The sequence below is a fragment of the Pelophylax lessonae genome (assembly GCF_965119305.1).
Source record: "Pelophylax lessonae genome assembly, chromosome: 2".
Lineage (NCBI taxonomy): Eukaryota > Metazoa > Chordata > Amphibia > Anura > Ranidae > Pelophylax > Pelophylax lessonae.
In genome coordinates, this window is record NC_138769.1 from 624,760,368 (window position 1) to 624,784,225 (window position 23,858).

Here is a 23,858-nt window from a genome sequence, read left to right on the forward strand (position 1 = left end):
TAATCACAAAGGCTAACTGCAGGGAAAGAAAAAGAAAAAGGGGAAGGGGGGAAGGGAAAAAGGAAAGAGGGGAAAGGGAAAGAAACTAATAAATAAAATGGGTATACAAGCAGCATATTTCTATACAAGGAGTCTATTGTAACAAAGACAGAGCCGGGGATTTCCTCCAAGAGGCAAGTGCTAGATCGAGATGTGTAACCCAGGAGGCATAAGAGAGATTATTTATCTCTCCATGCCTCCTGAGGTGAATCCCTCAAGAAATGGCTTGAACGAAATCATCTCGTTCAAGCCAGGAGGTTCTGTTGCCCTCAGGCGGTAAATCCACCGCAGTTCAAGTTGGAGGAGGGTCTTATTCCAATCCCCTCCTCTTGGACTGGGGTGGACTCTATCCAGGATCAGAAACTTTATTTTTGGAAAAATCCCTGCATGAACTAAACTGGTATGTCGGCCTAGTGGGAGATCCGGATTGCAGGTTTGCATGCTTTTTATGTGTCTGTTGGCCCTTTTGGTGAAATCTAGCTTTGTTTTGCCAACATAAAAACAGCCGCACCCACAGAGGAGTAAATAAACCACCCCGTGGGTGCGGCAGTTGGCAAAGTGCTGGGGTATAAATGTTTGCCCATTCGGTAGAATGGGATTTTTTTTGGTCAGCATAAATTTGCAATATTTACAGGCACCGCATATAAAGGTGCCTTTGGCCTTGCAAGGATCTCTCCCATTTTGAGCTGTGTATTCGCTACGTACCAATTGATCTTTTAGAGCGGGAGCTTTTTTGAAAGTAATTTGGGGAGCAGGGGGAACATGTTTGCCCACGATAGGATCGAGGGACAACAGGTGCCAATACTTCCCCACGATTCTCCTGACCTCAGTATGTTGTTCTGAATATTTCATGATTACTCTCAGTGTTTGGTCAACTGGTCTGGCTGTGTTTGAGGCTATTAATGAGGTTCTATCTTTCATCAGGGCCTTTCTGTAAGCCTTCTTCAAGGTGGTAGGGGGGTATCCTCTAGTCAAAAGTCTCTGTCTCAAATCGTCAGCTGCCTTCTGGAAACTGATGAGGTCTTTACAATTGCGTCTAGCGCGAAGGTACTGTCCGTATGGAATGGATTGCACCAATGTAGATGGATGAAAGCTAGAGGCATGGAGGATGGTGTTACCAGCAGTGGGCTTACGATAAAGCCCACTGTGGAGAACACCATCCTCCCCCCTAGTCACTGTGACATCAAGAAACGTGACACAAGAAATGTCGTATTGCATTGTAAAAGTTAAGTTGAAGTCGTTTTTGTTAATTCGGTCCATAAATGCATTCAAAAGTTCAGGGGGTCCATGCCAAAGCATGAACACGTCATCGATGTATCGGACCCACAATCTGATGTGGTCCGTGTACATCGAGAGCATGTCATCATTCAGAAGAGCTTGTTCCCACTCCCCCAGGTACAGATTGGCGTAGGATGGGGCACAACATGTGCCCATCGCTACGCCCTGCACCTGGAGGTAGTGGGAACCATCAAATGTAAAGACATTGTGAGATAATATGAACTGTAACATGGACAAAATAAACTCTCCGTACGCATCCAAAATTTGGTTTTCTATTAGTGTGTGTCTAATTGCCGAAAGGCCACGATCGTGAGGAATAGAGCTATAAAGTGCCTCAACGTCAATTGTGACTAGGAGACACTCATCTGGAATCCATATGTTTTCAATTCTTTGTAAAAAGTGTATCGTGTCACGTACATGAGATGGTAGTTGTGTGACCAGTGGTTTCAAGAAAGAGTCAATAAGCCTGCTAGCGTTATCAGTTATAGAGCCTCGCCCCGAAATAATGGGGCGCCCTGGTGGATTAGTGGCGTCCTTATGTATTTTGGGGAGGGCATAAAAGGTCGGGGTAATTGGAAAGGTTGTGCGTATGAATTCCCATGTATGTTTGGGAATGATTTCGTTCAAATAAGCAGTATCAACCAATTTGTAAAATTCGAGCTGATACTTATTGTTAATATCAGCTGGAATTTTACGATACCAGTTATGATTCTTCAGAATCTTTTGGCACATAGTCACATAGTGAACATTGTTCATAATCACCACGTTGCCACCCTTGTCAGCCTGCTTAATAGTAATCGAGTGGTTGGTTTTTAGGCTTTCAATGGCCTGTCTTTGATTGAATGTTATATTTGTTTTTATAGGTTTTTTGATGTTGAGTTTATCAACATCTTTAGTTACCAAGCTGACAAAGGCGGCAACGTGGGGATTGGAGATGCACGGAAATTTATCTGATTTTTTCCTCAATTTGAGATCATCTTTTTTATGTATGGATTTTTCGGAATCTAAATCTGTCAAAAGAGAGGGCAAGTCGATTCTGTCAATGAGATCCTCATTTTCCTCCAAGAGAGAGATTAGTGTTTCTAATATAGGGTCTTTGTCAGAACGTGTAGTCTTGGATGAATTCTCTTTGTCGAAAAGAATTTTAAAATTCAATTTCCGAGCAAAGAGATTTATGTCTTTGATAAGGTCAAATTTGTCTAGCTTTCTACTCGGGCAAAAGCTTAGACCTTTTTTGAGAACATCAATCTCATCTTGAGACAAACGGTAATCTGAAAGATTAATGACTGAAAGATCAGTGTGTGGAGTTTTAGAAATAGGTGCCTCTAGGGGGGGTGAGGGGGGTGGTGCTACGGTTGAATTTAAAGGGGAGTGGTGGGAGTGAAGGTTGGTGCTTGTGCATGAATAAGCTCTAAAAAAGTGGTGTCTTGCAAATTAATTGTGGAAGCTAATGAAACAGGTGCTGAATTCAAATTAGAAAGTGATGTTTTGGTGTTAGATTTTGTGCCTTCTTGAGGTGTGTCAGCGTTGTAATCTGATCTCTGCATCCAGAAATGGTCCCTCAAACATGCCCAAATCAAAAACAACGAAACGGGCTTATCATGATGAACATGACCTAAAACAATCTTCTAAAAAAACAAACGTCCAACACGACACAGGATCAAACATATCTTTATTCAAACCCACGACACAGAGATCAGATTACAACGCTGACACACCTCAAGAAGGCACAAAATCTAACACCAAAACATCACTTTCTAATTTGAATTCAGCACCTGTTTCATTAGCTTCCACAATTAATTTGCAAGACACCACTTTTTTAGAGCTTATTCATGCACAAGCACCAACCTTCACTCCCACCACTCCCCTTTAAATTCAACCGTAGCACCACCCCCCTCACCCCCCCTAGAGGCACCTATTTCTAAAACTCCACACACTGATCTTTCAGTCATTAATCTTTCAGATTACCGTTTGTCTCAAGATGAGATTGATGTTCTCAAAAAAGGTCTAAGCTTTTGCCCGAGTAGAAAGCTAGACAAATTTGACCTTATCAAAGACATAAATCTCTTTGCTCGGAAATTGAATTTTAAAATTCTTTTCGACAAAGAGAATTCATCCAAGACTACACGTTCTGACAAAGACCCTATATTAGAAACACTAATCTCTCTCTTGGAGGAAAATGAGGATCTCATTGACAGAATCGACTTGCCCTCTCTTTTGACAGATTTAGATTCCGAAAAATCCATACATAAAAAAGATGATCTCAAATTGAGGAAAAAATCAGATAAATTTCCGTGCATCTCCAATCCCCACGTTGCCGCCTTTGTCAGCTTGGTAACTAAAGATGTTGATAAACTCAACATCAAAAAACCTATAAAAACAAATATAACATTCAATCAAAGACAGGCCATTGAAAGCCTAAAAACCAACCACTCGATTACTATTAAGCAGGCTGACAAGGGTGGCAACGTGGTGATTATGAACAATGTTCACTATGTGACTATGTGCCAAAAGATTCTGAAGAATCATAACTGGTATCGTAAAATTCCAGCTGATATTAACAATAAGTATCAGCTCGAATTTTACAAATTGGTTGATACTGCTTATTTGAACGAAATCATTCCCAAACATACATGGGAATTCATACGCACAACCTTTCCAATTACCCCGACCTTTTATGCCCTCCCCAAAATACATAAGGACGCCACTAATCCACCAGGGCGCCCCATTATTTCGGGGCGAGGCTCTATAACTGATAACGCTAGCAGGCTTATTGACTCTTTCTTGAAACCACTGGTCACACAACTACCATCTCATGTACGTGACACGATACACTTTTTACAAAGAATTGAAAACATATGGATTCCAGATGAGTGTCTCCTAGTCACAATTGACGTTGAGGCACTTTATAGCTCTATTCCTCACGATCGTGGCCTTTCGGCAATTAGACACACACTAATAGAAAACCAAATTTTGGATGCGTACGGAGAGTTTATTTTGTCCATGTTACAGTTCATATTATCTCACAATGTCTTTACATTTGATGGTTCCCACTACCTCCAGGTGCAGGGCGTAGCGATGGGCACATGTTGTGCCCCATCCTACGCCAATCTGTACCTGGGGGAGTGGGAACAAGCTCTTCTGAATGATGACATGCTCTCGATGTACACGGACCACATCAGATTGTGGGTCCGATACATCGATGACGTGTTCATGCTTTGGCATGGACCCCCTGAACTTTTGAATGCATTTATGGACCGAATTAACAAAAACGACTTCAACTTAACTTTTACAATGCAATACGACATTTCTTGTGTCACGTTTCTTGATGTCACAGTGACTAGGGGGGAGGATGGTGTTCTCCACAGTGGGCTTTATCGTAAGCCCACTGCTGGTAACACCATCCTCCATGCCTCTAGCTTTCATCCATCTACATTGGTGCAATCCATTCCATACGGACAGTACCTTCGCGCTAGACGCAATTGTAAAGACCTCATCAGTTTCCAGAAGGCAGCTGACGATTTGAGACAGAGACTTTTGACTAGAGGATACCCCCCTACCACCTTGAAGAAGGCTTACAGAAAGGCCCTGATGAAAGATAGAACCTCATTAATAGCCTCAAACACAGCCAGACCAGTTGACCAAACACTGAGAGTAATCATGAAATATTCAGAACAACATACTGAGGTCAGGAGAATCGTGGGGAAGTATTGGCACCTGTTGTCCCTCGATCCTATCGTGGGCAAACATGTTCCCCCTGCTCCCCAAATTACTTTCAAAAAAGCTCCCGCTCTAAAAGATCAATTGGTACGTAGCGAATACACAGCTCAAAATGGGAGAGATCCTTGCAAGGCCAAAGGCACCTTTATATGCGGTGCCTGTAAATATTGCAAATTTATGCTGACCAAAAAAAATCCCATTCTACCGAATGGGCAAACATTTATACCCCAGCACTTTGCCAACTGCCGCACCCACGGGGTGGTTTATTTACTCCTCTGTGGGTGCGGCTGTTTTTATGTTGGCAAAACAAAGCTAGATTTCACCAAAAGGGCCAACAGACACATAAAAAGCATGCAAACCTGCAATCCGGATCTCCCACTAGGCCGACATACCAGTTTAGTTCATGCAGGGATTTTTCCAAAAATAAAGTTTCTGATCCTGGATAGAGTCCACCCCAGTCCAAGAGGAGGGGATTGGAATAAGACCCTCCTCCAACTTGAACTGCGGTGGATTTACCGCCTGAGGGCAACAGAACCTCCTGGCTTGAACGAGATGATTTCGTTCAAGCCATTTCTTGAGGGATTCACCTCAGGAGGCATGGAGAGATAAATAATCTCTCTTATGCCTCCTGGGTTACACATCTCGATCTAGCACTTGCCTCTTGGAGGAAATCCCCGGCTCTGTCTTTGTTACAATAGACTCCTTGTATAGAAATATGCTGCTTGTATACCCATTTTATTTATTAGTTTCTTTCCCTTTCCCCTCTTTCCTTTTTCCCTTCCCCCCTTCCCCTTTTTCTTTTTCTTTCCCTGCAGTTAGCCTTTGTGATTACATTATTGTATTAAGCATTTGTCTTGCTTTGTACACATGAACATCGACTTGCCCTTGGGTTGCAATTATGGTTGCCAATGCTTTTCTTCTTTCTTTCTCTGTTTAAATGGCTATAAATCCATACAGAGATGTATTTTGAACCAATATGTTGCCTTTGGTATACAGACAACATACACTTTTGACATGATTTTTTATTCTTATCAAGTTTGTTGCGCAGAAAATAACCATCTTCTGCGATTGCTATGGGTACAGCCCGGCACGGTAAGGCGAACGCCATTCGTGGCGTTCGCCAATGGGGGCAGCAGCCTTGCACACCTGGCTCATGGGATATTCCCATTGCGCATGCCCAATGGACTCCGCCTGACGTATTCAACGCTGGCGGAAGTCTGTACCGTGTCGGTGGGACGCATGGGCCGACGTCACTTCCGCCGGATCATTTCCGGCGGTGTTGACTTGCCATCACTTCCGCCGGACTCCTTCCGGCTGGGGGCGGCGCTGGCCCATGTGACCCGGGAGATCCCTTTGGCAGTCAGCTGGACGCAATAGCCGCCCAGCTGAGACTGCTCTCAGCTGATTAGCAACTCCTCATTTATACTCCACGCTCGGCGTCGGACTCATATGTTCCTTTGCCGAGCGTGGAGCAACATCTATCCTGATATTGCATTCATTTTGCCAAGATTGGATTTGAAAAGGTATTTCTATACTTCTTAGACATTTTTTACCCTTTTTGATTGTTGTTTTTGGGATCTCCATTCTTGTTGGCTCCTCTGCTCTTAAGTAGTTGTAATGTTCACTTAGAGAAAAAAGAACCAAACCCCCCCCCCCTCTCTTTATTAAATTACTCAATAATTAATCTATTTGGCTATATATCTATGAGCATTTGAGCCTCCAGGATGATTCCCTCACCTCAGAGAGCCTGTAGCTCCTATATGGGTAGTAGCTCTCTGGTGAGATTAACCCCTAGGTGTCTTGTGTGTCCCCTGACTTGTTCATATGACACACTATTTACCATATACTCCTTTTCTTTTTTTCTTCTTTACTTTGGCTTTTTGCCCAGCAGGATTGCCTCTTTTTTGGGATTTCAGCTGTCCCCACCCAGACCCACACAGTCGTCTGGTAGCAAGCAACCTTGATTTAACTTCAATTCTACAAATTAAAAAATTCTCCTTCTGTATGAAGCCAACTCCATCGAATTTAATCGGCTTACCATAGACCCACGCTGGCATTGTCGATGTTCTGTTTTTAGCCTTGCAGGCAGGCACTCTTTCTTTAACCATTACAGTGAAACATGTAAGTGCACTTTTTTTGACTTGATTATTTTTTCTTGCCAGATTGACTTTGCAAATATGTATAATATGTACATTTACACTGATTGTTTACAGACCACCCTCCCAAGGCACCCCTGAAGAAGGAGTGTTTCTCCGAAACGCGTCGGGTGTTTACATGGGGGTCCTATGGTGGATGTTCAACCCTGTAATGTGATGTATAATTTTGCTTGCCTCTGCTTTTATCTTTTATATATTTTGTATAAACAATTTCAATAAAGCTACATTTTTGTATTCTTACCTATGTGTAATTTCTGAAATATCAGTGCCTTTAAAGTCCCACCCACAGGGGAACCCTTTTGTTTTTGATTCTGTACCCGGGATGTGGCACGCTAGGGACCACTCCACATGAACTACATATGTACAACCACAAAAGTATTGGTAATCGGTATTGGCGGGTACTTCAGCGCAAGTATACATTTTCGTGCTTGCCGATAAAAAAAAAAAAAAACGGTATCAGTGTAACCCTAATTCATTTACAGCAGCATGAAGTCAATGTGTTTCAGGGGCTATTATACAACCTCCCTTTATCAGGGCTTAAGTCAGACTGTGCTTAAATGGACACACATAAGCAGATATCAAAAAAGATGCACTGTAATTTACTGCTTGAAAAGTTTCAAGACGGCAGGTTACGCCAGGGTTAGTGAATGCAACAAAGGAATGGAATGTGAAGTTCTGCCCAATACAGGATGCAATCTGCCTCTCTTACCATGGCATGGCTTCTGGCTCCTCTCTGATGACTAATGTATGCCACTGCCGTGACGTTGTGCGACTGAATCTGGGTCGAATGACCCTCTAATAATATGGTCCAACATTGCAGAGAGAACCAAATCACCCGAATTTCATGGATGCTGATCAGGAGATAAAATTCCTCCAATAACCAAGTCCCCTGCAAAGAAGAGGTGCCCAGGACTCCTCGCCAGCTTAACATGCTGACATCCATCTTGAGGATCCTCAAAAACCCAAAAAAACAAAAGAAGGTCTTTTGGCTCTAGAAAAAGAATCCAAGAATTCTCAGCCACCAGAACAGGGACAACTTAGCCTTCAATGGTAGACTAATCGGTATGCCATGAGACCAGATAAATTAAAACAGAATGTTGCATTGTAGAGGTGAAACGGGGGGAATGCCTTGAAACAGGATACCGTCAGACCCAGAACTCTTATGCAAAAGTGGAAAGTCAGGCAGCTCCTGGATTGGAGAGTTTGAATCTGAGATCAGAGTGTCTGAATTTCTTCTGTGACAAACACTCTGGCCTGGACTGAACAAGGATTAGATCCAGATACGCCAAATTATGTTTTGGTTCCAGCAACAATTTCTGAAGGTTCAGGATTAATCTGAATTCTTGTAACATTTTGATGGTCATCATCATTTTGTGCGAAAGAGTTTGCCCAGATCAAAATGCTTTTTCTACAAGGATTCTGGAGTCCATTACTTTAGCCCAGCGTTTCTCAACTCCGGTCCTCAGGGCACACTAACAGGCCAGGTTTGCAAGAAAACTGAAATACGTCACAGGTGATATCATTTGCTGCTCAGTGATTGCAGCACTCTAGTCTGCATCTCCCCAAGGTAATACTTAAAATCTGGCCTGTTAGTGTGCCCTGAGGACCGGAGTTGAGAAACGCTGCTTTAGCCAAAGTGGCCTATACATTTGCATGGACAAATGCATAAAATGAGACAGAAGAGTTGCAGAAAACCAACACAGATGAAATTTAATATGAAAGCCAACTACTACATGCATTTTTTTAAACAATGTATCAATCACGGAAGGAGTTAGATCTCTTAAGCAATTCTGACCAGTCAGAAATGGTATGACAAAAAAGGGCCATTCCAACTGCTTATTTATTGGGTCCTTAAAGACAGATGCACCCTCTACTGAAACAGTAAGCACCTTGCATAATAAACTACTTCTGCAAAATTTCACCCAACAGGCACACTGCTAATTAGGTGCTTAGGAGGGAGCAAACAGCTTTTCAGGGTGCTTTCAATTTCTATAAAGAAATAGTTGGAAAACTAGGTGTAGAGGGTAAGTTTTTGCAGCCTTAAGAAACAATCAGGACTGGAAACAGCACTGATAGAAGCAACAGGCTGATCCTCAAGTTTCATCAACAATAGCCAAAAACCCCTTTAAAGTGGTTCTAAAGGCTCAAAGTTTTTTTTTTACCTTCATGCCTTCTATGCATGAAAGTAAAAAAACCTTCTGTGTGCCGCAGCAGCTCAGGAGCGAGCCTGCTATGGGTGCCCCCACAGTAAGCTGCTTAGGGGCACTTGGCAGAAGTTATGGGCCAGGAGCACTGGGGGTGTTGTGGAAATTTTATTAATATTTGTGTGGACATTTTTCAGGATGTGTTTTTAGGTAAATTGCCATTATGTCTCTCAGTGTTGGTTTACCGGTATTCGCTATACACAGCGAATATGGCTTTAACTGGTATTGAGGAAAGACCTGTAGTTGTGGAAACCTTCCATTAAATGGACTCTGCACGCTACTTGCCTGATCATCCCTACCGGCAGGTGCTCTGAGCAGCTATCGCAAGCGAGTAAGCGCCAATCCAGATCTATGGCAGTGCGATGTGGACTCCATCGGGCAAATGTATATCAGCCAGCCAGGGCCCCGGTATTCACTGGCGGAGATATGTTTGTCATGTGGAATTATTATTGTTTTGATAATTATCTGCCCTTTTGCTGGAACAATGGCTGGTAGCTTTCTATTATGCTTGATCCGCATGACTGAAATATTGCTGCTATTTTCCTTTGCAGATATATTCTCATTTAGTGGAACAGTAGCATAATCACTATCAAATATGTTTTTTATGAACTATATTATATAGGATTCACTCTAACAGGTTATGACAGGAGTGCATGCACGTGTATTAGCAGGGCAGCGTTCATGAGATACGCGCTAGTTCCATTGTATAGTGTTTGGCGGGCATTTTTACTACACGTGGGTTTCATTGTTAGCAATAGTGCATGGTCGCTCATGCACCCAACGGCGGGAAACTCAGGCACATAGCTCCACTCGTGCATGAACATACACTCCCCTTTCAATTGAACTTTTGAATGTATACATATGTGTGATTGGTTGTACTGTACTGTACAGTTGTCCTCTCCCATTGTAAACCCCTTTTTCCTGACTATAAATAAACCAGGGCCCTGTATTAAAGCAGGGACTCATTCTGTTGACATCGACGGTCACACAGCTTGCACCTGTTTCTCTCTTTGTTGCCAAGGGCACTAGGATTTCTTTATACAAAAGAGCTGTACATTGTACTTTTCGGTATAAGGAATTTATGGGCTTGGCCCATATTAATATCCACAAGTGCGCTTTTCAGCGCAGCAAAGTGTTCAGCGCACCGAGCGAATTTCTGTGCTCCAAACCCCATTAATTTCCACAACGGAGGGGGGGGGGGGACGTGGGAGTGTCTACCGAAAGGAGGTAGATTGGGCTGCTCTGTGCAAAATCACTGCACAGGGCAAGCAAGTATGATTTTTTTTTTTTTAAACTTGCCTTTAATATCACTTTAAGTTGAAAATAATAGCAGAAGATTTGATCATTATGGAAAGATTTGCACATTATGGCAAAATCTCCTGGGATTTCCATATGGTTTCTGCAGCCTAATTCCGCTTTAGGCCTGGTGGATGTTTCAGTTTTTATTGATGTTTTTGTTCAGAGGTAAGCATGAATACAATCAGAATTTGTCTGTACAGCATCCGAACCAAAATACCTTACTAACTATAAACTTTTTAAAAAGTCAACAGAACAAAAAAAAAAAACTTTCAACACAAAGCATTTTAACTACACGTGAAAGCATAAAAAGATAAAATAAATAAAGTTCACTCCATTTAAAAGTGATAATTCAGTTAACGGTAGAGCAAAAGTAGCACGTGTCAACCCACTGGTTTCTGATATCTATTGGCAATACAAGTTGAGGATCTCTTGCCAGAGGTTCTGCCCACCTTGGGTACTTTCCACATTTTTATTTACATTCTCCATGGTATATATAAATAACCAAATATCCAAGAGGGAGAGTTGGACTCCCTTGTAATGGCTGCAGCTGACATGCAAGATCTCATTACCACAGTCCCTGAGAAATACAGGAAAACTTTGTGATTTAGGCTTGGTTCACACTAGCCAACTCCAAAGCTGCACGATTTTCCGTCTGACTTTGATACAACTTTTACACTCTCTGGTACTAAAGCTGTATCAAAATAGTGCAAGGAACCTTTTCTGAAGTTGCAGCGACTTCAGTAGCGTCCTGCGACTTTGATCTCACAGATACTAAATCGCAGGAGTGTCAACCGAGCCTTAACTGTATGGCATATCCCACAAAATAAATGAGAGTTTTGTATGGATTGACCCTAAAATATACAAGACAATTACCTGTGGAGGTTTTTCTGGACGCTGGAAAAAGTCGCAATAGATGTAACCAAGTAGGCCTTCATTTTCATGTACAACCGCCTAGCAAAAAAGAAAAAGTCTTATTTTAAGAAAGTTGGGTAAACGACTATGTGCCATCTATGCTAGAAATCAGTGATCCCTAAAGCACAGCTGGCCACTCATCAATAACACAATAAGCATATTTTAGTCTACTGTTCCACTGTGATGAAGGCAATGACATGCAAGAATCTTTTGCATTAGAAAGTCCATACTGTATTTAAACATATCTTAGCGGAGGGCATTCTGGGGCCTTTTGCCCTCACTGTACCACGACTACTCATACTGTCTCACACAGACTGAACTTTAATAAACAAAACAATCCTTTCCTGGCCGCTGTACAGCATCTGTTTAAAATAAGACATCATAGATGCCATTAATTATATTTATTTTTTGTGCTGTCCAAACAGAGCTGAAAGCTTGGCAAAACAATTATTTTAGACTTTTCAAATAGTAAAAGGGGGAACTGCCTTTGTAGCCAATAGAAAGAAGATCCTGCAAATAACACATGGAAAAGGGGAGCTGCAGTTCCTACTATTATATTCATAGCTCTTACTGCCCCCAAAAAATTGACACAAAACAATGTTCACACAGTCTGTTTATGGTTAAAAAGTGTTTGTTACCCTACAAAAAAAAAAAAAAAAAAAAAAAAGAGATCCTGTTTCCTTATAGCAGGTTAAAAAGCAGTGCTTGTGCTGTCTAACCTGCCCCTCTGGAAACTGAAAAAAAAAAAAAAAACCTGTGTCCCCCCATTGTGTGCTGACCACGATAATCGTGGCTGCTGAGCCCCGACTACTGTGGTCTGCCTGCGTGCTGCTGTCATCCGCCCCCCTCCCCTCCCTGCCTGTCAGCTCCGTGTTGTCTGTGACTCTGTCCCTGACCCCCCCCCCCCCGCGGAGATAGAAAAAAAAAACAAAAGGTCGCTGCCAGCCCCTCTCTTTTAAGCTCCCATCCTGCACTGTATAAGTGTTTGTAAGAAACAAAGGCTCTAAATACCTTTTTGTAAAGTGTCTTCAGGCCGGTCACATGACTCCCGGCCGCTCTGCTATTACTATCCAGGGCTATAGTGGGAGGAGCAGAGAGGCAAGCTCGGCAGTCACGTGACTTCCGGCTGACATCATAGGGAGAGCTCAGCTCCTCCTGCTGTAGCCCTGGATAGTAATAGCAGAGTAACTGGGAGTCAAATGGCAGGCCTAAAGACACTTCACAAAAAGGTATTTAGAGGCATTGTTTCTTACAAACACTTATACAGTGCAGGATAGAAGCTTACAGGAGAAGGGGCTGAGAGCAAGGCAATGGTTTAGGGTTACAAACCCTTTAAATTGTGAACATTTAGGTCTGTAGCTCTTCCTCATAAAGGTAAAAATCCCCTGCCCTAGATTACTTAAAGACAGTCAGTTGGTCAATTTGAATTTCCATCTTCCAACCCTCTTACAAATAAAACTGGCAGAGCTCTGGGATTTCTATAGAGTGTTCCTTCTTTTCTTTCCACAAATACAGTGCATCCAGAAAGTATTCACGGCACTTTCCACAATTTGTTATCTTACAAACGTATTCCAAAATGGATTAAATTCATTCTTTTTTTCAAAATTCTACAAACAATACCCCATAACGATAACGTGAAAGAAGTTTGTTTAAAATCATTGCAAAGTTATTTAAAAATAAAAAAACTAAAAAAATCGCATGTACAAAAGTATTCACAGCCTTTGCTCAATACTTTGTTGAAGCACCTTTGGCACCAATTACAGCCTCAAGTCTTTTTGAGTATGATGCTACCAGCTAGGCACACCTATTTTTGGGCAGTTTCTCCCATTCTTTGCTGGACCTCTCAAGCTCCATCAGATTGGGTGGGGAGGGTCGGTGCACAGCCATTTTCAGATCTCTCCAGAGATGTTAAATTGGGTTCAAGTCTGGTCCACTCAAGGACATTCACAGAGTTGTCCCATAGCAACTCCCTTGTTATCTTGGCTGTGTGCGTAGGGTGGTTCTGTTGGAAGATGAACCTTCACCCCAGTCTGAGGTTCAGAGCTCTCTGGAGCAGGTTTTCATCAAGGATGTCTCTGTACAGTTCTATTCAAAATGATTCAACCCCCACTGAAATTGATTGTTTTGGCCAGTTTGACATTGATTTTGATCATTCAGTCATCCTGCTTACAATTAAATCAAAGAGGCACGTGTAGGTCAGACAAATATAACATAACATAACATTTATAATTAAATAACCACAAATGTCTTTTCTGTGCTCACATCATTATCTTTTTTCAACCCCCAAGTGACATTCAATCTTAGTACTTAGTACAACATCCTTTTACAGTTATAACAGCTTTTAAACGTGAAGCATAGCTTGACACAAGTGTCTTGCAGCGATCTACGGGTATCTTCGCCCATTCGTCATGGGCAAAAGCCTCCAGTTCAGTCACATTCTTAGGCTTGTGCACTGCAACTGCTTTCTTTAAGTCCCACCAGAGGTTCTCAATCGGATTTAAGTCTGGTGACTGTGATGGCCACTCCAAAATGTTCCAGCCTTTAATCTGCAACCATGCTCTAGTGGACTTGGAGGTATGCTTGGGATCATTGTCCTGTTGAAAGGTCCAACGTCTCCCAAGCCTCAGGTTTGTGACGGACTGCATCACATTGTCATCCAATATCTCCTGGTACTGAAGAGAATTCATGGTACCTTGCACACGCTGAAGCTTCCCTGTACCTGCAGAAGCAAAACAGCCCCAAAGCATGATTGAAATGTGTGCAAGCGGGGTTATGAACGGCGCTACCGTGTTAAAAGCATGATTGACCCCCCCGCCATGCTTCACAGTAGGCAAGGTGTTCTTTTCTTCATAGGCCTTGTTCTTCCTCCTCCAAACATAGCGTTGATAGATGGGCCCAAACAGTTCTAATTTTGTTTCATCAGTCCACAGAACACTATCCCAAAACTTCTGTGGTTTGTCCACATGACTTTTGGCATACTGCAGTCGACTCTTCTTATTCTTTGGAGACAGCAAGGGGGTGCGCCTGGGAGTTCTGGCGTGGAGGCCTTCATTACGCAGTGTGCGCCGTATTGTCTGAGCAGAAACTTCAGTACCCACATCTGACAAATCTTTTCTCAGTTCCTCAGCAGTCACACGGGGACTTTTCTCTACTCTACGCTTCAGGTAGCGCACAGCAGTCGAAGTCAGCATCTTCTTTCTGCCATGACCAGGTAGCGTTTCAACAGTGCCCTTTGCCTTGAATTTGCGAATGATGCTTCCTATGGTGTCTCTTGGTATGTTTAACATCTTTGCAATCTTCATTGCCCTGTGAAGAGTAATCACCTCTTCTCTTGTCTTCCTGGACCATTCTCTTGACTTCACCATGTTTGTAACCACACCAGTAAATGTCTAGAAGGAGCTGAGTATCACAGTCATTTTAAAGCTGCCTAATTGGTGCTTATTAGGCTTTATTGCTGCTCCCTGACATCCACAGGTGTTTTCAATACCTGATTGAAAACACTTCAATGAACCTCTGTTCTTCAGAGTGGTAGTCTTTAAGGGGTTGAATAATTGTGTCAATGAAGAATTCACAAAAGAAACATTTACTACTGTATTACAAAACCAATTTATGTCATTTTAGTTGCATATGGTTCTTTAAGAAGTCCTTGTAGGATTTCATTCTGAATACAATTACAAATGTACACCAAATTCCCTAAAACCCTTTACAGCATTGGGGGGGTTGAATAATTTTGAATACAACTGTACATTGCTGAATTCATCTCTCTTTTGATCCTGACTAGTCTCCCAGTTCCTGCAGCTAAAAAACATCCCTACAGCATGATGCTGCCACCACCATGCTTCGCTGTAGGGATGGTATTGCCCAGGTGATGAGCAGTGCCTGAATTCCTCCAGACAGGACCCTTGCCATTCAGGTCAAGGAGTTCTATCTTTGTTTCATCAGACCACCATTGAGTTTTCTTTCTCATGGTCAGAGTCCTTTAGGTGCCTTTTAGCAAACTCCAGGCAGGCTGTCATGTGCCCTTCACTGAGGAGTGGCTTCTGTCTGGCCAATCTACCATACAGGCCTGATTGGTGGAGTGCTGCAGAGATGGTTCTTCTGGAAGGTTCTCCTCTCTGTCAGAGTTACCATCGGGTTCTTGGTCACCTCCCTGACCAAGGCCCTTCTCCCCCAATCGCTCAGTTTGACCAGACGGTCCGCTCTAGGAAGAGTCCTTGTGGTTCCAAACCTCTTCCATTTACGGATGATGTACCCTTCCCCAGATCTGTGCCTCAATACAATCTTGTCTCGGAGGTCTACAGACAATTCCTCTGACTTCATGGTTTGGTTCGTGCTCTGACATGCACTGTTAACTGTGGGGCCTTATACAGACAGGTGTGTGCGCCTTTCCAAACCATGTCCAATCAACTGAATTTACCACAGGTGGACTCCAATCAAGTTGTAGAAACTTCTCAAGGATAATCAGTGGAAACAAGATGCACCTGAGCTAAATTATGAGTGTCATGGCAAAGGCTGTGAATACTTATGTACATGGGATTTTTTAGTTTTTTTTACCAAACTACTTTTTATAAAATTTGCAAAGATTTCAAACAAACCTCTTTCACGTTATGGGGTATTGTTTGTAGAATTTTGAGGAAAGTATGATGAATACAATCTATTTTGGAATAAGGCTGTAACATAACAGAAATGTGGAAAAGGTGAAGCGCTGTGAATACTTTCCGGATGCACTGTACAAGTTTGCCCAATACATTGGGCAAGCAGATCATTATTAAAGTAGAACTTTAGGCAAAACTTTTTTAGTTTTTTTGGATAGAGTAAACTAAAGGAGGGTTATAACCTGTCAGATTTTTTTTTTCAACTTCTGTGTCCCATTTTGGAGATTTCCTTTCACTTTCTGTCCCATAGCCAAACAGTAAGCGAGAGGAAATCACTGCAAATTAAGGGAATCCCTTGGGGACCCCTGGGTCCCCAGAACTAGAGTCCCCATTGGAAGATTTCCTCGCTATTATTTTTCTTGGTACAACCCTAATTTTGGGATTTTCTTTTACTTTCACTTTCAATGATAATGGTAAACACGACAAATCGGGGGCACAGATAGCAATAGAATCTGACAGGGGTTCTAATCCATCTCCACACTATCTAAAACTAAAAAAAAAAAAAAAAAAAAAGTTTTGCTTTAGTTATATGTGAATGTTTTCACAGAAAAGCTATTTTATCCATCCATATGTAGGTAAAAGTGACTAAGCTTTCTATTAGGATTGAATAAAACAAATTACGTTTTGTTTTATGTTTACTACAAAGAAGGATAAATTATTGCCAAATTCAGGAACCAGACAGGTAAAACAAAATGCACATGCAGTCATTTTTAAGAGAAAAGGGTTTTAAATCTTGAGACCTTTTGATTTTACATATTTTAAAGTTTAGGTTTTAAAACTGAAGGTAAGAGAACTATAGGCTTTCTAAAGCATAGATAAAGCTGTCTGCCTTCAGACACACTTTGTGATTATGGGGAGCCCTCTGACTAGAGAAGTTGCTGCTCTGCTCTTCTAGTTTTTCTTAGCCACTTGCCGACCGCCAGCAGTACATATACTGTGGCAGGTCGGCTCTGTCCCGCAAAACTACGTTAACTGTACGTCGCTTCACGGGACCGCGATTGGGGGAGTGCGTGCGCCCATTCGCCACAGAGGAAGTTAATCTGCAGGTCCGGAAGCCGCGATTGCTCCCTGTGGAGACAGAACGGCGGTCTGCTGTTGTAAACACGGCAGACCACCATTCTATTAGCAATGAACACCAGGCTTCTGTATTTCTCTTATTTAGGAACACAGGTCTCTGTGTTCATTCCATAAATACATCCCGCACACAGAAAGCATCCCCTAGGGACACATTTAACCCTTTGATCGTCCCTGGTTTTAACACTTTCCCTGACAGTATAATTACAGTAACAGTGCATATTTTTAGCACTGATTACTTTAGTAACGTCACTGGTCTCCTCAAAAGTGTCAAAAATGTCAGTTAGGAGTCCGATCTGTCCCCTGCAATGTTGCAGTCCCGCTAAAAATCGCAGATCCCCGCCATTACTAGTAAAAAAAATAAAATAAAAATGACATAAATCTTTCCCCTAGTTTGTAGACACGATAACTTTTGCGCAAACCAATCAAGATACTCTTATTGGGATATTTTTTAACCAAAAATATGTATCAGAATATATATTGACCTAAAATGATGAAAAAATTAGATTTTTACATTTTTTTTTATAGGGAATGTTATATAGCCGAAAGTGAAAAATATTGTTTCAGAATTTTCGCTATTTCTTGTTTATAGCACAAAAAGTTGATCATTTACCACCAAAAACAAAAGCTCTATTTGTGGGAAACAGGGACATCAATTTTATTTGGGTACAACATCGCATGACCACTCAATTGTCAGTTAAAATAACGCAGTGCTGAATCGCAAAAAATGGCTGTCATTAAGGGGGAAAACCTTCCGGTCCAGAAGTGGTTAAATAATTTCAGCTTTAGCTATTGAGCTCTGTAAATTTCAGGAGCTGTTTGGAATCTGGAAAATGTGAAATGGAGATGAATGACCCACCTGCTGGCTGGATAAATACAAAATATTTATAAGCAATATTACTGGTTTTCTAGACCACGAAAAAAAAAAAAAAAAAAATGTAGTCCTCACCAAAACACAGCTCCACAAAATTTAGAAAATGCACTACACATATTGCTTTTTAGCACCTAGGAGTAAGGCCCCTTCACTGACGGGATTTCAAAAGGCTTAAAAAAAAAAATAATAATGATTTAAAAAAAAGTGTGTGTGTGAGTGAGTATGTCTGTACTAGGATGTTGCTATAACTCAGAATATTTACCCAGATTCTACAATATACAGAGATGATGGAAATGTTACCAGTTTCCTGACATCTTCAGACCACACTTCTCCCTTCTCTGGCTGCTCAGAATACAGGGAGATTCCAAGGAGTTGGTTAAAAAGAGAATTTAATCCTTCCATGCAGGCACCAAGAGAGAAGAATGGTGAATATAAGCTTGGTTCTATATTATACCTAAGGGAGACACAAAATAGTATGAACACTGGAACAGACTTCGATTTGGAAAACATAAAATCAATGAGCAACATGAGCAATATTCTAACGTATCTAAATGCAGGTTTATTTGCTCTGCGCCAGGCTTAGAAAGAAATAGTAATTTCTGAAACAGATTACATTTTCCTGTACTGGGAACAACAGGAAAATGCATCAGATATGTATCCCAAAGATACATCTGCTTTTTTTAGACCAATTTGGTTTCCATAAATATTGTCTAGATATTCGGAGCCAACACCTTATTTGGCAAGGAATGGGGGTAAGACCAATGGAATACAGAATTTGGATGCAGCAGGGTTGGAATTAGTATACAAGGAGTTTATAAACAAGTACAGTGGGGAAAATAATTATTTGATCCCCTGCAGATTTTGTAAGTTTGCCCACTTACAAAGAAATTGGCAAATGGCAAATGTAAGCAATACAAAGTAACCAATTGCCCTCGGTCTGGAGCTCCATGCAAGATTTCACCTCATTGGAAAAGGATGATCATAAGAAAAAATAAGGAATTAGCCAAGAACTACATGGAAGGAGCTTGTGAATGATCTCAAGGAAGTTGGGACCACAGTGAAATCCTGCAGAGCCTGGAAGGTCCCCCTTCTCAAGAAGGCACATGTACAGGCCCATCTGAAGTTTGCCATTGAACATCTAAATGATTCAGAGGAGGACTGGGAGAAAGTGCTGTGGTCAGATAAGACCAAAATTGAGCTCTTAACTCGACTCGCCGTGTTTGGAGGAAGAAAAATGCTGACTATGACCCTAAGAACACCATCCCTATAGTCAAGCACCGAGACAGACACATTATGCTCTGGAGCGGTTTTCCTGCTAAAGGTACAGGACAACTTTGCTGTATTGAAGGGCCATTGGAAGGGGCTATGCATTGTACAATCTTTTTTGAGAACCTTCTTACCTTGGCCAGAACACTGAAGATGGGTCGTGTATGGGTCTTCCAGCATGACAATGACCCAAAAACATACCGCCAAGGAAACAAAGGAGTGGCTCAAGAAGAAGCACATTAAGGTCATGGAGTGGCCTAGCCAGTCTCCAGACCTTAAGCCTATCGAAAATTTATGGAGGGAGTTGAAACTTCGAGTTGCCAACTGACAGCCAAGAAACCTTAAGGATTTAGAGAAGATCTGTAAAGAAGAGTGGACCAAAATCCCTTCTAAGATGTGAGCAAACCTGGTAACCAACTACAATAACGTCTTACCTTGCCAACAAGGGTGTCTCAACCAAATACTAAGTCATGTTTTGCTTGGGGGATCAAATACCTATTTTACTAATTGAACTCCAAATCCGTTTAGAACATTTGTATCATGTGTTTTTTTCTGGATTTTTGGTTGATATTCTGTCTCGATCATTTAAATACACCTATGATAAAAATTAAAGACCCTTAATTTCTTTGGAAGTGGGCAAAAATTAGAAAATATACAGGGGATCAAATAATTATATTCCCCATTGTAAAAACCAATCAGCTAACAAAATAAAAAAAAAATTCCAAGTCTGTTTAATTGAAGACCACACCATTTACCTTTATTTGTCACTGTAACCAAATACAGCAAACACTTCCAGCGTCCTAAGCAGGCCACATGGATTTCTTTACTTTATGGTACACAAGGGAGCAAATTAACATTCACTAAATGAAAGAAATACATTAAAGCAATTTTCTACATAGCAGAATTTTTTACTGCCGTCAACTAAATCCTGTGACGAGGGAACAGGGGCCTGGCCAAGCCATGCTGTCTGCGTCCTTAGACACAAGCAGCCCAGCTCAGGATCAAGCCTGCGCAAAGGCCCCTATAAGAAGCGGCTTCCTATGGGGGAACTTGCCAAAGAGGTATACTCAGGAATGCCAGCGGGGGACCCCAGAGGAGGAAGATCCAGGCTGCTCTGTGCAAAACCATTGTACAGAGCAGGCAAGTATGATATTTTTATTATTAAAAAAAAAAAAAAAAGGTTACAATCACTTTAAGGCACATATGAATTCAGAGACTGTTGGGTATACTGTTGCCTACAAGAGTATTGGACACTGGCAAAGAGAAATTGTGGGCCAGCCCAGTATAACCCTTCCTACTCCCAGCATGCCCCAGGTTTGTGGTAAAGCAATAAAAGGAGTATGATCATAAACTCAGAGTGGTGGAATTGGTGCCCCTTAAAGGACTTCAAGAAATAGATTTCACAGTAAGTACAGAAAAATCCATTCATTGTCTTGTCTCCCGGGGTGCCTCAGGTATGGGATCCAGTTTGCCATGTATTAGCGTCATGAATTGCCATGGTGAAGATGGCGTCATGTAACAGTAACATAGGACACTGATCCAGACCAGGTAGCAAGCAGGGCCTCCCCCAGCATTCAGAAGAGGACAGAAGTCTGGCTCCTCCAGGCATGCTTCGCCTCCCACCCTCTAAAGCACTGCTGGAACCAAAAGGTAGGGTTCTGGTGTAATAAAGTAAACTGTGTGATTTGGGGAAGTGCTCTGACGTATAGGGGGACTCTGATGTAATATGGGGGTCCTCTGACATATGAAGATTGATGTGAATAGAGGCTTGTGATGTGAAGTAAATTTTATGGCAGTTATGTGCATCGTCCCAGGCTCACATTTCCAATTGGTAAGTAAAAATTACTTTTTACATTGCAGACTAGGGTGTTTTGGGATTTTTGTATACTTTTAAGTGGTGTGCGACTAAAAAAAACAAAAAAACAAAAAAGGTTGAGAAACGCTGGGCTAAGCTTTACCAGCACACACAGGTCTAGAAATGCAGAGCCCAGTGGCGAAAGGTCATACTCCAGGATAAACTCACAACATCCAGCCCAATGGAGTCTGGGTATGGCCCCCAAAGCCAGGATGTGGAAGGGACAATCCTGATAGGTGAATATAAAGACCAGTGCAGCAGCAAGTGAGACTTTTCCTTTCCTGAGCCAGGTGGGAAGAGGACATGTTATACTGGACTGATCTACAATGTGTTTGCAAGTGTCTAGTCCTCCTGTGGGAATGCTTATGTCCCTCAATGGACAAGAAACAAACATACTTCTTTTGTGTCTCCCGTGAATTTCTTTATCTCACCATATGAAGGTCAGTCTTCAGCATCTCAGTACTAGTTGTAAGAATATGATCATTGACTGTCATAATAATTACAGCCAGTGTGTTGCCCAGACTTCTGGTTGGCAGGAGACAACCTCAAGATGTTTGACATCTGTGCTATTTCTCTCTGTGCTCGTTCTTTTCAGCCGCTGCCAGGAAAATAGATCTTTCCCCCTCCTTATATTCTGAACTCAGAATTCCATCATTACAAAAGGTCAAAACAGACTTAAAAGAAAGCCTAATGTACTCAGACAATAAAAACATTCTTTTTAATTGATACTAAAAGTACACTATTATTCAGGGCACGATTATTCAAATAAAATAACATATACTGTACGTAGCACAAAGCTCATTTTACCACAACTGAAAGGCCAAATGCAGCCAAAATTCCCCAAAAAATAAGCCCAAGGGACATAACTTATGGTCAAAAGAATGTGTCCCTTGTGCCGATTCCTTTTCGGTTTGTAAAAATCTTCCTCCTCCATGAACCCACCCCTTCCATAATCTTTGGGTACAGCAGGGGTTAATACAATAATGAGCTGTCACAGGGTCTCATCAAGAGAACCTGACTATGCCTGATCTTTCTGTCAAGCTGCACCATTTATGGAAGCTGTAGTACACTATTGTTTGAAAAAAGATCTGCAAAATAAAAATGGACAGATGATGAGTCTGCCCATCCTCCACTCATAGATTGTGTTTCATTCAAATAGGCTGTAGTACAGTTTCTATGAATAAAGCAGCTGAGAGGAAAGGGAAGGCATAGTCAGGCTCTCTTGATGAGAGCCTGTGACAGCCTGTTATATGTATTAATTGCTGCCACACCAGAAGATTACGGCAGCGGGGGGTGGAGGAGATTGAAGAAAGATTTTCACTATCAAAAGAGAAATCTGCACACGGGACCCATTTACTGACCGCAAATTATGTCCCTTATGCTGATTTTTCTATTTGTGATTTTGGCTGCACTTAGGCTTTATTCTTTATCCACGCTAACACCCTCAGATCCACCTTTGTCTTCCCTTGGAACAGTGTCTTCCTTTATATATTTTAATATCAGGAAAATTAAACATATGCAAGTACATTAATTTTCTCCTCTACAATATTTTAAATATATAAAGAGATTCAAGCTATACTTTGCCATTGCAGATGCGTTAATTGCCACCAACCAGTGGTTTTAGAAAGAGCAAATTATTTCCTGAAAAATGAGAACATTTATCACAAATGTGATAAGAAATGTTGTAGATGGGATTTGGTGAATGCAGGGCTAATAGTTTTGAAATCATACATTTTTAGCAAATAAATAAACCAGATTTGCAAAAAAAAGTCCCCAATTCACACTACAAGGTGTTAAAATAGATGCAAGATGTAAGTCTTGGAGCAAGACTACAGAACACCATCTTTTTTCTTTAAAGCATTGGGGGAGAAATTTGTAGTCCACAGAGGTAGCCAGGGAATAGTGTAACTAATAATCATCAGAGAGCATAAAAAGTTATCAGTTCATAGGATTTCGGACATAAATAATAGGTAATTTTCTGCACATATCAAAAAATATCAAACTTTTTTAAACGGTATATTTAAGACCAATGAGTAGCAAAAAGTGAAAGTTTACCTTTAGGGCTCTTTCACACGGGCTTTCCGTGTGAAAGGTCCGCTGCGGGACTTTTTTTTTTTTTTTTTTTCACGGAGCGGATGACATTTCTGTCATCCGCTCCGTAGGTCCGCATATCACCCCCTCCGTTTGCGGATGATATGCGGACCTAATGTAAGTCTATGGGGATTGCGGATGTCAGCGGATGACACTGCTGACATCCGATTTTCCTTCCTTTCCGTTTTTTGAACGGAGGAAAAATAGGATTTTTTCAGTTCCAAAAAACGGAACAGAACTGAAAGGAGGAAAATCGGATGTCAGCGGATGGTATTCCGCTGACATCCGCAATGCCATAGACTTACATTATGTCCGCAAATCAACCGCAAAAAAATAGGATGATTTGCGGACATACGGAGCGCCCGTGTGAAAGGGCCCTTAGGGGTTACTTTAACATGGTACTGTAATTTAAATTACAATGTTTGCAACTTCTAT

General features: G+C 41.6%; 1 protein-coding gene across 1 annotated transcript in view; it reads right to left on the reverse strand.

Moving 5' to 3' along the window:
• The window catches only part of MIPEP (mitochondrial intermediate peptidase), a gene marked incomplete at its 5' end in the record, with an annotated part of 213,250 nt that overhangs the window by 114,986 nt on the left and 74,406 nt on the right, over window positions 1-23,858 (reverse strand). The window contains 2 exons of the mRNA XM_082246681.1: window positions 11,570-11,647; window positions 18,512-18,665. Coding sequence (XP_082102807.1) covers window positions 11,570-11,647; window positions 18,512-18,665 — 232 coding nt within the window. The remainder of the gene's footprint in view (window positions 1-11,569; window positions 11,648-18,511; window positions 18,666-23,858) is intronic.